The 16,279-nt window shown below is 56.8% G+C and overlaps 5 protein-coding genes across 5 annotated transcripts; 2 read left to right on the forward strand and 3 right to left on the reverse strand.

Annotated features, from left to right (window-relative positions):
• Window positions 1–119: 119 nt before the first annotated feature.
• Window positions 120–1,309, reverse strand: CcaverHIS019_0311160 (uncharacterized protein; the record flags this gene model as incomplete). Its single annotated transcript, XM_060599637.1, has 6 exons — window positions 120–168; window positions 221–295; window positions 333–387; window positions 438–899; window positions 950–1,067; window positions 1,136–1,309. 6 exons carry the CDS (start codon window positions 1,307–1,309, stop codon window positions 120–122), a joined length of 933 nt encoding a protein of 310 aa, XP_060456311.1.
• A 3,198-nt stretch (window positions 1,310–4,507) lies between these two features.
• On the reverse strand, window positions 4,508–7,479 carry CcaverHIS019_0311170 (uncharacterized protein; the record flags this gene model as incomplete). Its single annotated transcript, XM_060599638.1, has 6 exons — window positions 4,508–4,668; window positions 4,701–5,508; window positions 5,540–5,978; window positions 6,688–7,166; window positions 7,235–7,400; window positions 7,460–7,479. The coding sequence occupies 6 exons, from the start codon at window positions 7,477–7,479 to the stop codon at window positions 4,508–4,510; spliced, it is 2,073 nt and encodes a 690-aa protein (XP_060456312.1).
• A 77-nt stretch (window positions 7,480–7,556) lies between these two features.
• CcaverHIS019_0311180 (uncharacterized protein) lies at window positions 7,557–8,239 on the reverse strand (the record flags this gene model as incomplete). The annotated part of the gene is made up of 3 exons (XM_060599639.1): window positions 7,557–7,811; window positions 7,877–8,191; window positions 8,231–8,239. The coding sequence occupies 3 exons, from the start codon at window positions 8,237–8,239 to the stop codon at window positions 7,557–7,559; spliced, it is 579 nt and encodes a 192-aa protein (XP_060456313.1).
• A 1,673-nt stretch (window positions 8,240–9,912) lies between these two features.
• CcaverHIS019_0311190 (uncharacterized protein) lies at window positions 9,913–13,795 on the forward strand (the record flags this gene model as incomplete). The annotated part of the gene is made up of 4 exons (XM_060599640.1): window positions 9,913–9,984; window positions 10,024–10,117; window positions 10,179–10,805; window positions 10,839–13,795. 4 exons carry the CDS (start codon window positions 9,913–9,915, stop codon window positions 13,793–13,795), a joined length of 3,750 nt encoding a protein of 1,249 aa, XP_060456314.1.
• Window positions 13,796–14,244: 449 nt separating this feature from the next.
• On the forward strand, window positions 14,245–15,643 carry CcaverHIS019_0311200 (uncharacterized protein; the record flags this gene model as incomplete). Its single annotated transcript, XM_060599641.1, has 4 exons — window positions 14,245–14,493; window positions 14,524–14,742; window positions 14,859–14,993; window positions 15,155–15,643. The coding sequence occupies 4 exons, from the start codon at window positions 14,245–14,247 to the stop codon at window positions 15,641–15,643; spliced, it is 1,092 nt and encodes a 363-aa protein (XP_060456315.1).
• Window positions 15,644–16,279: the final 636 nt, after the last annotated feature.

The raw sequence follows: 16,279 nt of genomic DNA on the forward strand, positions 1-16,279 counted from the left end.
AACAGGTTGTATTAGTCCGATTTTATCCCCGAAAGCGTGTCCGACTTGCGGCAGAGAAAGAAGGATACATAGCTGTTCCTTATTTCCATAGTACCTGCATTATATAATTGTCCAAGGTGCTACATGAAGAATGCGTTTGCGTTGGCTGGGAATCTAGTGAAGACGACGCTCCTGGTTGGTACCAAACTTGCGCACACAGCGGCCCTTCTCGAGAACCCACCCGCGGGTGCAGCGCCACTGCTTGCAGATGCCGCGAGAGCACGAAGCACCACCGACAGCCGCGCCAATGGTGCAGCTGGATGTCAGCATATATGCAGAGGCGGGTGGCTCACTCAACGCCGGTAGCATTGCGGTGGGGCTGGTCGAAGACTGCAGTAACGCATCCGCCTGAGATTTAGCACGCCAAGGGAAAGAAAGAAAGGAAGGCAAGTACTCACCACAGCTCTCGAGGTCAGATGACGTGTCGACGCACTCCCAGGCGTGGTCCGAACCGGGGATGAGGCACGCCTCAGTGTCGCGAGGGCAGGGCGAGTTATTCTCGGCAATGCGCTTCTGCATCTCCTGGTTGCGGCGCTTGCGGGCTCCGCCGGAGGGGGCCATAGCGGCGTTGTTATAGATGTTCTGGACGCCCACGTTGCAAGTTGCCGAAGAGCCGGGAGTGAGGAAGTTTGCGCACTGGCAGCTGAAGTTGGGACCGGAAGAGGGGATCAGAATGAGGTACTTGTAAGTCTGGCAGGTGGTGAAGCACTGGTCGGCGTTGGGGGTGCTAAAAGCCGCCGGAGAGCCAGAGCCGGGAATGCCGCCAGTAGTGCAACCGGTGAAGTCGAGAAGGTTGGCAGGGGGTCCGAGGTAGTTGACCTGGTAAGTACCACTGGGGCAGTTACCAGCAGAGTTGCTTCCTGCACACCGTAAGCATTGAGTCAGGGGATCAGAGGTTGAAGAGACTCACCAGCAACGGCGTGCAGAGAGGTCGGCTGGATGTTGGTGCAGTAGCAGCTGGACAAGAGACCGAACAGCCCAGGCTGGTAGGCAGAGTAAGTCGTACCTTGCGTACCCTGGCAGTACGTCTGGGGAGGTTAGCTAGGTCCAGTGAGAAGCTCGGAAAGAGAGAGGGAGGTTGTGAAGTGACACTTACGGGGCAACCAGTGTACGAGTCGGCCACAGAGCCAGCGGTGAGGATGATGTTGACAACGCCAGTGAGGATGCTAGTGATGAGGAGAGGGTCGGCGCACTCGACGAAGGCATAGTCGGCGCGGACCCGGGCCACAAAAAGGGCAGCCGCCAGGAAAAGAGTGGCGGCGGAGCGCATGGTAAAGGAAGAGGAAGAACGAGGGTGGAAGAGTTGGGCGTCCGGTGGTAGGAGAGAGTCTATACAGCTGTACCGAGAGGAGGAAGAGGAGGAGAGGCAAAACTGTGTTCAGTGAAGGAATGGGGGAAAGGAAAGAGGAAAGCAGAGGTCCCAAGTTTATAAGGAGATCTTGTTGGGCCGGGGGGAGAGAGAAAGGTTGTCTTGTCCCAACCACCCGGTACCGGAGGGAAGGTCCCGCACAGTATGGGGCGAGGTGGGAGGCCGATAGGCCAGCAGAGGGAAGAGAGTGAGTGGCTCATGAGTAGTGAGTGAGTCGTCTGGATGACGTGGGGTTCCAGACTGGGGTTCCGATATCGACGATCCCTGTGATCAAGTGCGAGAGCGTGAGACCAAAGTCTGATCAATTTAACGCACATCCATTTCTGTCTGTTGGTCTAGGGCATTAGCCTTGAACCAAGCGCCATCGGACAGATTGCGACCAACCCAACCAGTAACCAGAAGGTGTGGCGCACCTCATGATCACATCCCTTCATCCCAGCCAGAGACCAGTTGTTTGTCGTTGCAGTTGGGGATCGGGCGATCGCATTGCCCAACTGATGAGGCTGTACTCACACCTCGCACCGAATGCGCGCTACGAACGACGGACAGCTGCTGCGCATATGCTTTGAGGAGGGCGAGAGGAGAGAGGGGTTCAACGTTGGTCCATGGCCCAGCCCCGTTGGTCCTCGCGATCTCACACCGTCGGGTAACTGCGCATCCTCACCAGATGCGTTTGGTCCGACCATGCGCCATATGACCAAATTTCATGAGTTGAGATTCAAGGGCCAAGAGACCAAGTGGGGACGGAGGCGAGGGTGAGAAGAAAGGTTTTCATTGAATGTTTGCAATTGTACCAAGACATGTCACTCACACTGTTCTTGCTCAGGTATGCGAGGAGCGAGGGCGCGAGCCAAGGTGAGCGGTAGATACTCGATACGACCAAAGTTGAGGGAAAGGCTGATATAAATCTCTATTCAGCGGTCACCTTCCTTACTGGGCTTGGTGTTCGCACGTGCAGGGGAACTGGCTGGAGAAGCTGGGGAATTGCGCTTGGCTAACTGCATCGCATCCTTGCTCGTCGCTGTTCTCTGTGTGTGAGCTGTCGCCCTGACCCTCCCTTCCCTGTGACCACGAAGATAGGAAAAGCGGTTCAAAGTAGAGCGACGGTCGGCGAGCGACCCGAACGTGAGTATCGGATTGACCCCAGTGATCTGGTGATCCGGTGATCCAGTGAGCGAGCTACTGTATGTAGATGATAGCCGTGGTGGAGGTATGAGTTATGAGCCGCGGCTGGTGCATCGCAGGCCACATGGGTATTTGGCCATTTGGAGAGCTTGAGATCTCGTCCAGGCCCATTCAATCTGATGGAAATCCCGTCGCCAGAGACCTCGACACGACACGAGCCGTGTAGCCAACCAGAAACCAGGGAGCAGTAGGCGGCGACTGGGCTATTGAATGGCAATCATACCCCATCCTATGTATGCATTGAGTAGTTTCCACACATCAATTGGGATCCTCGGACCCTGGGAGCCTGGGCAGTGGCTAGTCTCCCAAGGTTGAAGACAAAGTGAGCGGGGATCTCATCAAGCCGAATTTGCATTGCATCCTGTTGACGTTTGTAAGCATGAGCCGGTGTGAGCAAGAGCCGGTGTGAGTATGAGCCGGTTTGAGCATGAGCCGGTGTGAGCAGATATGTACATACTGTACATCTACCTGATGTGCATGGTTGAAGATGATAGCGTGATTGGGAGTTGTTTTTGTGAATAGTTAAGGCGTTGTGGGAAGTAGGATGTAGGAAGGACATCAGGAGCAGGTTGAGGGCAGCTGCCTCTCAAGTCAAATGCCAGCTGCTCCAGACCGACAGGACTAAGTTTAGTCGAATGCTTCGAGGCACCATCCAATGTTTCAAACGCTTCCTCATCGATCATCCGACCCCCAACTGTCATACCTCGCAAGCCTTTTCCAGAGCCGGGACCCGAAGATGTCCCCTGCGCCCACTTCATTTTATTCTGACATATTCCCCAGTCAAAGGTATTTAGGTGGCCAATTGGCCAATTGACCTGTCCGACAGCTGTTGGAACGTTAGACCGAGCAAATCTCCCAAACCCACATCGTGAGGCAGAGACCGCGCGTATGATTTGGATCGCGGACCATGTGGCCCATATTGCCAAGATGTGGTGTGGGGATTTGGCGGTGGGGGTTGATCAAGCGGATGGTGAGAGAGAAACTACCTGGAGGAGTGGGGAAGTCCCTGTGCGAACAGGCTACTGTAGGGTGCATCCACATTTCGCTAGACCGAGAATGTGGCGGTCGGTTCCCATCGCATGCGACCAAGTGAGATCAGCCACAATCTGATCGTGCCAGTCTGTCGAATTGTCGTCGCTTCCGAACGTACTCTAGATCTCAGGCACACCCAGCCTCCTCATGGTTCTCGTCACGACCATGTATCCTAGGGCGCTAGGGCAAAGAAGAATGTACCCAAGCCCAAAGTCAACCACGAGGTCCCCCACCACCAATGGGAGAATGGTCGCAAGTGAAGTTTCAGTAACGCCATAGGGGGGCTTGATCATGGTGAAGCGCCTGAGGATTATTGTATATCACCGTCCGAGCACGATGCATCATGCTCGATGAGGGAGAATGTTGACGATGGGTTTGGAGACCTTGAAGAAACTGCTCTCTTTTCTCGGTTCACCAAACACCGTAGCTTTGGGTAATCGCCCTGTGTTCTGTCTTCAACTTGATTCATGGATCCGAGGTGAGGGACCGGCCAGAGGCCAGAGGTCAGGGCGCGGTACAGCCCAAATCGCTGGAACCAAGACATTGGAAGACGACATGGGATGGTATGAATGCGCGCAAGACCGACGGATGCCTGGGCTTATCTTGCTGGTAGCTTGGCAGACATGCAGACGAGTAGTTTGAGCGCCACTGTACACATGCTGGTTGTGTGACACACGATTGTGGACTGGGGCATGGAGCGAGTGTGTGGTTCGACAACTTGTCAATTGCCAAGGTGTCTATTGATGTAAGCCCTCAACTATCCCTACAACTGGATACGGTCATGCCTGCATACCAGTCATTCTCATCGTGCAATACATGGCTATGGCTAGATATGACTACAGTTGACCTACGTGTGTAGACTCAGTTCGCAGAGCATGGTCCTCACTCGAGGACAGTAATCTCCTTAAACTTCCTCTTCTTGTTCTTCTTCTCTTGGCCTTGCTTCTTCGGCTGCGGCGCCATCTCCTGGAGGCGCTCTAGCTCCGAGCATTTGTACCCCGCTGACTCGAGGTTCATGATCCGATTTAAGGACGGCGTGAGACCTAGTGTCAGCCCCGAATATCCAGTTACTCACCCTTTTCGTCAACGAGCCAGTGGACAATGTCATAGGCCTTATACTGGAGCGCGAGGTCGACCCACTCGCGTCGGCACTGCGTCCGGTCCGGCAGCGGGACCGGATCACTGTGCTTGGTAATATGCGCCTGCTTCTCCTTGTTATACCTGTATCCCTCAGGCTCGATCAGGAGTCGGAGCATCTTGAGATCCTGGTTCATGATCGCAGCTTTCAGCGCGAGGTTATCGTTCTTCGTCACAGATGTGCCGCGCCGGAGCAGCCACTCAACAAGCTCGTAATTGCGGTCCGCTGCACCACGTATGAGAGGATAACAGCCGTCTGCGTCGGGCGGAATATTGAACTTGTGCACCAGGAAGCGAACGTACGGGTCGATCCCGGGCTTTGCCCCGGGTCGCGTGCGAAGGAGGCGACGAGGGATCCTGGTTGCTAATGGCGAGGGACGGGGAGGGTCTGGTTGGGGAGGAGTCACCTCAGGCTCGTGGCCGCTCCATCGACGCTGCTCCTGCTGGCGCTCCCATAGCTTGAGCTGCCTCTCTCGATCTTCGCGGTCGAATTGACGCAGCCGCTTCTCCCAGATCTCAAGCACCCGCAAGAGCACCTCTTTGTTGCAGAGGCGTCGGGTAAGGATGGAGTCGAGCCGCGTCACTCCACTCTTAGTGCTCGTATTGCACAGATGGCTTTTGGTGGGGCCTCGTGTGTACAGTACCCAGTGCGCCTTATAATGGACACTGGAGAATCGAGATTTCAGGTGCTTGTTGACGATGGGCAAGGCCTCGCTCTCCGAGTACATATGAATGCGTTCAAGAATCTAATGTCAGAGAGATCCAGACGTGACGCACCTCCAGCGGCAGATCCAAGAACTTTGCGGATGGAATGGCACGCCTGATCGCCTTGTCCGAAGGGACAAGGGTGCAGGAGGCCGGAAAGTTGAGTGGAGGCTTGTTGGCTTTAGGAACGGCCTTGGGTGTGATCATATCCATAATCGGGTTGGCAAGCGGTAACGCGTTCTCACAAGGCGAGAGAATCTTTGACGGAAACGGGTCCTCGGTTGTGATGAGGCGAGAAACCGGTTCTGCGCCCTCTGGAGCCTTTTTTTTGGACGTGCGGATGCCTTTACTGCTGCCCTGTGCCTTTGTTGCATTCATACCCTTATCCTTGACCCCAAGCCCCAATCTCGCATTCGCCTTCGCACCTGCGCCTGCAGCCTTGATGCCCTTGCTCGCGATGCTACCCTTCTTGCGCTGGTTGTCGTCCGTCTCAACCGCCTCGATCATGCCCCTGGGTTGGTGTCGTTTATGTTTGGTGAAGAGTGTTGGATCAGACCAGCTGCTTTTGATTAATGGCAAGGACAGGCAGGACACGCAGATGAAGAGAGTGACTGAGAGTGACTGAGTGATAGGGGATGACAATGAGTCGAAGGTTGTGAAACGAGATTTCGACATGGGTGGCAAATCGATATCGCCTTCCCTGAGCCAAGGGCTAAAGGGAGGGATCAAACATGAGTGATTGACTCCAAATCTTGCTCGTTCTGTGTTAGCCGCGTTCCCCTTACCACCAGTGTGATTCGAACAATCGCATTGAGCCAGCCTTGGCATCGACTTGCAACCTCGTCTCCAGTCGAGTTGTCGTCCACCCGTGCTCGCTCGCTCTGCCTGGCATGCTCGGGCTACAACATCTACCCTACACCGTCTTCACCCGTCTTCACCCTCCCCTCAATAGCTTCTCGAGAGCCAAGGTGGGCTCCCTCACGATTTCGCCAAAGTTTGGACGATATCGGGTCTCGTAATCGGGGTGTCCCTTCGTCTCACACCCAATCACATAGTCGGTTGCCTGGAGGATCCAGTATAGAGAAGGTGGAGTGATCGGCGGGTGGGGGGGAGAATCCCCTGACCAGTGGAGGAAGCGATCAGTAAAAGGGTCCCTCCCATACTGCCCAACATTGCTATAAAATCGCCCATGGCTAATGTCGGGCAGCATGTGAGCGTACTCGTAATCAGCTAACTCTTGAGCCGCGACGGCAAACCGCAAAGCGTTGCGATACTGGGTCCGGAAGATGGTGGCCAACTTTACTGCGCAGTTCGCGACGTCCTTCCACTCCTTTCTCCAATGGTACTTGGTCGGCGTCTCGACCAGGAGATTGTGGAGCTCCTGAAGCGATTGCCACGCCGTATGGGGCTCTTGGACCAGGCGAATGAGCGTGGTATGGATCATTTCACGGGTCACGAAGCACGGTTTCAGATTCGGATCTCCAACAGGCATGAGGAATTCGGTTTCCATCCACTTGAAATGCTTAATGCGGAATTCGCGTCCACCCCCCTCGCGGTCCCACGAGACAGCTGTCACGCCTTCATTCTTATGGGCGACGAGGCGGACCTTTGAGAAGTCACGGAATTCCTTAATAAAGTCGACGCGGTATTTCCACGGATAAGACGATTTGCCAAACTGGTGATGGTTGTATCGGGCGTGCTGACGTTAATATTACCCTACAATGCAGGAATGTCAATCATCCTGAAAATGCTCCGTGCCACACTCACCTTCCTTGTTTCAGGGTTTTCAGGTGGTATGTCACCATCGAGGTCGATCTCCAATTTGTCCATAATCTCGCGATAGAAGTTGTCCCGGTCCTGCTGCGGCGAGATGAAAGCGTGCCACAAGCTGTCCCAGGCCAGCCCCATCATCCAGCCCGAGACACTCGATGCTCTGCGCCTCAGTATCCCCTCCTCTGGCTGAGATGGCCAAACAGTGGCCAACCAACTCACATGGGATGTTCAACCTTCATTGCCAAGGTTGCGCTCCCCGCTGTGATGATTATACACATCACGATCGACCGCCACATCGGCCCTGTCGTCAGCCTGTTCAACAAGACCACTCGCAGTCCTTGGTCTTGGTTAGAATCCCCATGCAGGCTATGAGGTACTCCATCAAGTTGGTGGCCTGGCCAAGCTCGGCGTTCCGCTGGCGGCTGGAGTTGATCTTGTCCTTGCCGTACTTGCCGTACTCCTTCCACTTGGCGCTGGCGTTCATGCCCACTTTCTGCATCTTGTCCCAGGAGGTCTGGATCCGGTCTATAATCTTCTGGCGCAAGGGCTCGTCGACCTGGAGGACGAGATGCTTTGGTGAGAATTGTTTACCTTCCGCTACGGTCTCGGACAGTGCCCTAAAAGAAGAGGACGTACGGGCATGGAGGAGTTGATCCTCGTGTTGACTAATGGAGTAACATTGAAGGGAGGCGTAGGTGCGAGAAAGAGGCCATTGCTCACACCTGCAGGTGTTGGCATTGTCAGCTGCCCGACCGCCGAGGCCTCGCGGGCCGAAGGGGCGCTTCGCACCTGGGCGCCCCCCGGTTGCGGCTGCGAAGCGTCACCCGCCGGCAGAGATGACTGATCGGGAACACTCAGTCTGGAGTGAATTGAACTGCTCGGCGCGGTGCTGTTGCCAAAGGTGCCAGGTTCCTTGGGCTCTTCATCAGAGTTTCCTTCGGGTTCGAGATGCTGGTAGCCTAAGCGTGTGGTGACAGAGGGGGAGCGTACCGACGACATGTGCTCAGAGTCGTTGTCGTTGGTGACTGGCGAGGAATGACAGTGATGGAAAAGTGAGGGTGAAGAGAATGGAGCGCTGCACTGTCGCGCTTCAGAATAAATACATTCTTGGTTCGCCTCTCAGGCCGCCCTGCTGTCCGGCGCTGCCATTGGGACAACGGTGAGGTGGTACCGTGGCGCCGGGTGCGAAACCGTACACGCACCATCGTCCTTTTTTTCGCAAGCCACCCGCTGGAGCCGGTACCTACAGGCAAGACCCACTAGAAGGACCCAGCTTTACTTAAAGTGTCCAAGCGCCCAAGGTGCCTCAGTCCGTCTGCTTCTCGGAGGTCACATTTGTTATTCGTTTACCGGAGGTGCCACGGGGTCCAAGGTTCATGCCGTGGCTGATGGCAGAAGAACCCCAGCCGAGGCTGCTGTACATCAAGACAACTGAATCCGCCAATGATACACGCTGGTGGGCTGTACAGTCGCGCGCTGGGTTCAAACGTCAGTGTAGATATCACTCAGTCTCTAAATCGCTCAACTTGGAGGCAGTCCACCTATCCGCCGGTCTCCAGCCCCGCCTACTTGCAGGTGTACGCTATCCATGTTCCTGATCCACGGCAAGGAGGTGCACGAGTTTGTCGGGTTGTGTTTGTTGTTATGAAGTATGAAGAGAATGCAGAAACGTAAATACGAGGCTACGGGTCTTATCAAACTTCGGTGCCGGGGCCTACGGGTCATCCAAAAGTGCTCGCTGGCCTCGTGGCTTGTCGACCGCGCGGTCGAGCACAGCTTCCTAATTCAGCACGCTTGCTTGGGATCAGCTTCAGTGTCACCCCGCTTCTCCACTCGGTCGGAAACCTCGGATTGATGGATCGGAAGATGTTGACCCAAGCGGTCAGCGGGAACAAAACCACGTGCTTCCTCTAGAGAGTTGTCTAGGATCAGAGGGGCCGGCTGGCCGGCTGGTCACCCTGCGCTACTATGCGCCACTGTAACTGGTCAGTCTCTGATCCTAACTTATGCTACGCAGTGGTACGGTCACCTTGACCATCCTTGCTTTGCTTGTGTATTGCCTCGCGACCACTATGTCGGTCGCCGCCATCCCCATCTTCAACTATCGCACGTATATGGCGTAGGGCCAACTTGGCTAATGGGTTCAGTGATGATTGATTACCAAAAGTAGCATTGCGACGGGAAGCGGGGACCACTACTGTATTGCTTCCGGGGGTAGGATCGATCAGAGAGGAATTAGAGTGGCCAGAGGGAGGGAGGTGATGATTGCCGCTGCGCCTCTCAACACTCCCTTCCCTAGTTCATTGCTCATTGCTCACCATCAATTCATCAACTATCACCATCAACAATTCCAATCCTGTAAAACGCCTCCCCCCTGTACCATCAACCCCATCATCATCATCACGCGTTTCTAGAATCAAAATTCAACGTCGTTTACTGGTTGGCGCCCTTTGTCATCAAGTACGACCCACCACCCGTAGTCTGACGTCGTTGGTCTACAGTGACGCTAATCCCACTCCCCTTCCTCACACTCCACTCGACCTCCACTTTGATCATCTCGCACCGCAACCCCACTTCATCTCCTTAGCACCCACCACTGTCTCGACTCGTCGTGTCGGCCTCAAGCCGGCGAAGGCCTATCCACATCTGCCCCAAAGCCGACAGGAGCAGACATGGCAACCGCTCACACCGCGCGGCAAAATCACAGCTACTCTAGCAGTGTCGCCAACACTAGGCAGGCACAGGTGCGAACGCAATCCCACACATGCGCTGACATGCTCTAGCTCACAAATGCCTACTCGTCACTAGCCCAGGAGCTCGCCAGCGATAGCCTCAAGGTCGTTGGCGGGTACACGCTCGGCAAGGTCATAGGTGAAGGTACGCTACCCCGGAAGGCTCACACGTTGGTGGTCGTCGTGCACAGGCTGACCATGACCAGGGACGTTTGGCTCTGTGCACATTGCGTGCCACCGGCTCACGGGGATGCGATGCGCCATCAAGAAGGTTGCCAAAGCCTCGACACCGCAGCTCACGCGCGAGATCCACCACCACCGTCGCCTGCACCACCCCCACATTGTCCACCTCCATGAGATCATTGCGACGGAAAACCACATCTGGCTGGTTTCCGAGCTATGTCCCGGCGGGGAATTGTTCGACTACCTCGTTGAGCGCGGGCGCATCCTCGAGGGCGAAGCCAGACGCATCTTTGGCGAGCTATGCACGGCAGTCGGGTGGCTCCATCGACAGGGCATTGTTCACCGCGACCTCAAACTCGAAAACGTGCTTCTCGACGGGGAACTGGGCGTCAAGCTTGGCGATCTCGGCTTCGCTCGCGAGTACCAGAAGGGCAGATTGATGGAGACCTTCTGTGGCACGACGGGCTACGCGTCTCCCGAGATGCTGGCCGGCAAGAAGTACCTCGGTGTCGCGACAGACATCTGGTCCCTCGGCATCATCCTCTACACGTTGTTATGCGGTGGCCTCCCCTTCGACGACGATGACGAGCGCGTGATGAGGGACCTGATCATCAAGGGCGAATACGAAGAGCCCGAATGGATCACGGAGGGTGGGTACTGAGGCAGGGAGTTGCTGACTGCAGATGCGCGCTCTCTCATCCGCGGCATGCTCCAGAGCAACCCCGACAAGCGCTTGAGCATGGAGAGCATCCTCACTCACCCCTGGTTCAAGAAGACGATCTACGACAACATTCAGAACGCCTCATCCACCATCTCCCTTCCTCCCTCTGGTCCCACGTCGCCCGTTACACATCCCATGGCCTCGACCGAGTCTATCATCAACAGGAAACGCCCCTCAACGTCGTCAATATCCTCCTTCCCGTTCACCCCTCGCGCCTCGTCTGGGCCGCAGCTACCAGTCACGCAGGAGCCGTCGGAGATGGCGGCGTCTCCAGAGGGCGAGTCGGAACCGTCCGAGACGTCTTTCGAGAAGTCAACCAGCGGTGACACGTCGCCGACCACTGCTGAAAACGAGGAGGAGACGGACATGAAGCGGATACACAGCGGCAAGACCAGCCTGACGGAGAGCGCGCTCGAGCTCGCGCACAAAAACAGCTCTGAGACCACGTTACGCAAACCCGACTCGTTGCGGGAGCGTTTGGCTCGGATGAGTTTGGAGGGTCCGCGAGAGGAGGATGAGCTCGAGGCTACGTCTCGAGCGGACAAGCGCCTGAGCGCCTCGAGCCTGCCCATGATCGACGAGCACTCGTTAGCGCTCCCTGTGGCCGACCACTCGCGCACGCCTGTGCGAACTAAGCGCCGGTCTCTGACCTCCCAACTTCCATTGGAACGACGACTGTCACATCACAGCATTTCGAGCCAGTGGCAGGCGTTCGTCTCCAACGACTACTTTTCTCTACTCAAGGCGGACCTACCGCCATTGTTCTCAACACCGTCCGAGAAGCTTCTCGTCCAACGACTGAGCGACCTTGGTTTCGACATTGGCCAACTTATGCACTCGGTCAAGACGGACGCGTGCGACTCGAGTAGTGCGATGTGGTGGATCCTGCGCCTCAAGCAGCTTGAGCGTGGAGAGACGGACGATGCGGTGCTAGCCAAGCGTGAGAAAGAGCTGAAGAGGAAGGAGAAGTCGAGGAAGAAGAACGAGGAGAAGGATAGGGTCGAGGAGGAAGCTGCTGGCATTCCGACTCCGGAGCCTCTCTCAAGCGACCAGTTGGCGTTGCGCATCTCGTCATTCGCAGCTGACCGTTCCACCATGAAGACGCCTGAGTTACTGCTCCCGCCATCCATCGCCAATCCGCCCAGACCTCTGTCTTCACACTCGATACAATCCGCAAACTCGGCTCTCTCCGGCCTGACGAACCAGCTCGAGCGATCCATCTCGCCACCTACGTCGAACACCACTGTTGTGGCCCCGTCGCCCACCCAAACTGAGCAGTCGCCATCCAAGGAGCCGCGCACCAAAGCGCGCTCTCAGTCCATCAACATGCTTCAACGTGCAACGTCGATGCTCCTCCCAGGCATCCGGCGGACAGATGTGGATCACAAACCTGGAGTACAGGACTCGTACTCTCCACATTCGCACTCTCCGCACGGGGCCGCCGAGAAGTCTGGCCACCCAGACCACAACGGACAGCAGAGCCAATTGCGCGTCGTGACGCCAGAGCCATCCACGGAGGCCGTCAAGCGCGGTGACTCGCCTTCCAAGACAGGCAACAATAGCAAGCTTGGTGTCCCGCTGATGTCCAAGTTGACGATGAGCGAAAGCGACCCGACACTGCTGATCCTCGCCACGGCCAATAACCAGGGCCAGGGACATCTGAACACGCCACCAAACGCGTCTCCCACACGGTCCTTGAACTACGGCACGCCGACGGCTGGGACACCCGAAGCGGGCACTTCAAAACAGACCACGTCTACCAATGGGGCGCCGGCAGCGAAGAAGGACTCGATATGGAGTACCTTCCGCCATCTGTTCAACGAGGACCGCCGGCGTCGGAAGCGGGAGGCTGTCGCAGCGAACAAAGCTCCGCCCGTGATACCGACGCGGAGTGCTCGGCCAGCAGTCAGTCGCGCAGGACCACCTTCGGCTTCTCGCAGGGCGAGCTACGACGGAACGCGGCCGATGTTCTCTCACCGCTCGAGTAGTGTCAACAGCCGCCGGTCGTCCATCGCCTCCAACAGCGTGCCGCCAGAGTTCATCATCAACTTGCACGATGGGCTCAGCCACAATCTGGGGCGGCGGACGAGCGGGCGATCTGTACGCAGCACAGGCACCGAGACCCCTAATTCTGAACGTGACGGACCAAGTCGTGCTGGCTCAGTTCACTCGCGTCGCGGCGGTGGCAGTCGACGGAGCTCGATCCGAACGCCGACATTCAACGGCGACGGCTCAAACAGATTCCGGCCCGGGCCACCCGCATCGCCGTTGAACGACTATCATCGTCGCTCGGCCTCCGGTTCGGCATCCACACGTGTCCGGCACATCAAGGTCCTTCACGAAGCCAAGTCGATAAGGCCCAACTCGGTGGCCTCGAGCGTACGCTCAAATGCGTCGTCACGCGCGTCATCTATTCTGGGCCGCGACGACGAGAGTGATGACGATGGGACAGGCCAGCGCCGTACGTCGCTCTCGGATGATGTGAGCCGCGTGCGCTCCCCGTTGTCCCGGGGCATGGCGATCGGTCGTGGAAAGCCGCCTCTACGCGATGTGTTCAGCAAGCGCAATGACGACGACGACTGGATATCAGAGGACGACGAGTTTGCTGGTGGGCTTGGCCAGGGAGCGTGGTCGTACGGTGCCACAGCCAAGTGGAGCTCGGCGAGCGTGCGCCCGAGCTCAGTTGATGGAGCCACGGGCGGCACGTCCGCGGCATCCAGGTTCACTACGACTGCGTCCGGCAAGAAAACGGTCGGGGACGCAATCGCGCCAGTTTGTATGGCGAGTGCGACCCCCAGTTCGAGCCAAAGCTCTGGCTCGGGAGCAAGCCGCCGCGATGTAGGGCGCAGGGGGTTGCCGGCGACCCGCGGTGCACCAGCACAGATCATTGAGGAGGAGGAAGAGGAGGACGAGGAGTAGCTGGACCTCATGGACATTGACTCCGTGTGAGAGTGTGGAGTATGTGTGTAGATGTCGCGGCATCTACTTGTGCATTATGGTAGGCGCTTCTCAATGTACAGTATTCACGCATAGAGCACAGTGTATGATGCAGAGTCTTGTCATCAAGCCGAGGATTGCTCGCCACTAGTTTTGCTGCTCATTATTCTGATGTCCACGTTGACCTCACCATGGGCGATTCCGAACAGCATGGCGGTCATAGCTTCGGACGCAGCCAGCAAGCCAGTGTAGCGCTCCATCTTCTCTACCCTCTTTGCCATTCCTCTGGACGTCTCCACCAACAAGAACTTGAACCCCAAGCACATGTCGCTGACACATTCCGATCTCATCGCCCTGAGACCTGGGCCCAGCATCCCGAACTCGACCCGCTCTCCGCCTATGCGCTGGAGAAGATCCCCGAGAACGGCACCATGTCGAACTGTCAGACACTTCCCAGACCGAGCAACCCGACTGTGCCACCAATCCAGGAGGGCGACACGGACCTGCCAGATCTTGGCCTCGAGGTGTCCATTGCCCCGTCGCGGTATCCGTCCTCGACTGGCGCGCCGCCGCCAATGCCCACACCGGCGCGTCGCAGCAGTCCCCTCCTCCCGGCTACGTCTCTTACACCATCCCCAGACACGGCGACGACGGCCCCCTCGCAGGTCATACCCATACCGGTACGTCCCCCCTCGACTCGGCTGACGCAGACCGTGGCATCGAGCAGACCAGTTTCGCAAAAGGACCTCGAGGACGCCCGGCGCCCCACCTCGCCCTATTCCCACCGGGTGCTACGCACGTGGCGCCGCCGACTGACCCCCTGTGCCTCCCAAACCTCCCATACCAGGAAGCAGAAGCGCGCCGCTAAAACCGTCGAGAAGTGGAAGGGGTATAGCCACGACGTCAAGAAACGGATCACGGCCAGCCGGGTACGCAACCCCGAGGTCGGGGAGGCCGGCGACCTTATGGAGTTGAGCTCGACCTCGAGATTCCCTCAGAGCTGAGCACAAGCGAAGCAAGTGCCCTCAGGGCAAACTGACACTAGTACGCCATGTACCGCGACATGCTTCTCAACTATAACACGACGACGCCCTGGTACCCATGGACCTACCGCGTCGATTTTGTCGAGCTGGACGCGGCGTGGGGCACAACCTTCGAAGACAGTGTACCCCTCCTCCCCGTATCAGCAATGTACGGGAATATCAATGCCCGAGCCGTCTCATGAGACACTTCGACGGGGCGCGAATTCCGCCTATTAAACTTTACGTGGCGCGAGAGTGCCCGATACTCGGCCTCTCCTCTCCTTGTAACAACCACACGGTGACGCGCACACAAATCCAGGCGGCTCTGGAACGGACGGTCCGCCGTCCCAATAACGCGTGGTGGGCCGTCGACACGCTCCGTCCCCTCCTCTTATCAAAGCCGACCAAGCTCCGCCACGGGGTTTGGATGGACGCCGCGCGTACTGCCGCAAAAATCGCCAGTATTTTCCGGACCCAGTACCGTGACACTATGCGGTTTGCTGTTGCGGTCCACGAACTCGCCGATTACGAATACGCGCACGAGCTGCCGTTTGAGGATGGGCTCTGGCTTACCCATGTTTTCGATGACCACTTTCTCCGGCCACCACAGTTTTACTCCCCCCCTTCGCTTGCCCCTTCGTCGCTGACTTGGGTGTTCCAGGCAACCGAGCATATTCATGCGTATTTCGATAACGAGGGTGGTGAGTACCAGTATATACAGGGTATGGCTATGGTGCTCGCGGTTGACGAGTACCGTAAGGTTCTCGAGAAGCTCAATGGGGCTAAAAAGGTGATCAAGGCGGAGTAGGAGTAGGGATACTGTCAGCTGGGGATTGTAGAGGTTGTTGATGATTGCGAATGTTACCAGTCCATGCCATGCCATGCCAGGGCGGTTGTTCAAATCAGACTGCGACGTCTGACATTTGGAGGCTCCACTGGCTCCACACCGATCGGCCGATCAGGTGGGCTGTCGTTGGTGTCGTGGCAGCTTGGTAGATGCTGACTTTCTCTGTCACTAGCGTTTCGGTGTTCCAAAGCCACCCCATACTGTTGGAAACATGCTTAGCTGCTTGAACCTCCTGGAGAACTGAAACAGCTCTACCAGACTCGCAACAGTACGACCCTGTACTTGAACACCGTTTCAACTAGAACATGGGGGGTTGGAACACACAGCCACCAAACTCAGATGCGATTGATAAACTCAACGCCTCACTTCCTTTGGCCCGGTCATAATTGAACGAGAATCATGCTTGACTGTGGCTGCAACCTGCCGCGGTATGTATATAACGCTTTGGCCCTACCCCCCCATTTCAACCAAAGTATATCGCCATTTTATTCATTCTATTCTCCTATCGAAAAGGCACATCCTCGGGCACCTTTGCAGTCTTGTTTGGAGTTCTGGAAACGTGGTCTCAATATCGTGCCCTCAACTGCCCTGTCCCGG

This window comes from Cutaneotrichosporon cavernicola, assembly GCF_030864355.1.
Source record: "Cutaneotrichosporon cavernicola HIS019 DNA, chromosome: 3".
Taxonomy (NCBI): Eukaryota; Fungi; Basidiomycota; class Tremellomycetes; order Trichosporonales; family Trichosporonaceae; genus Cutaneotrichosporon; species Cutaneotrichosporon cavernicola.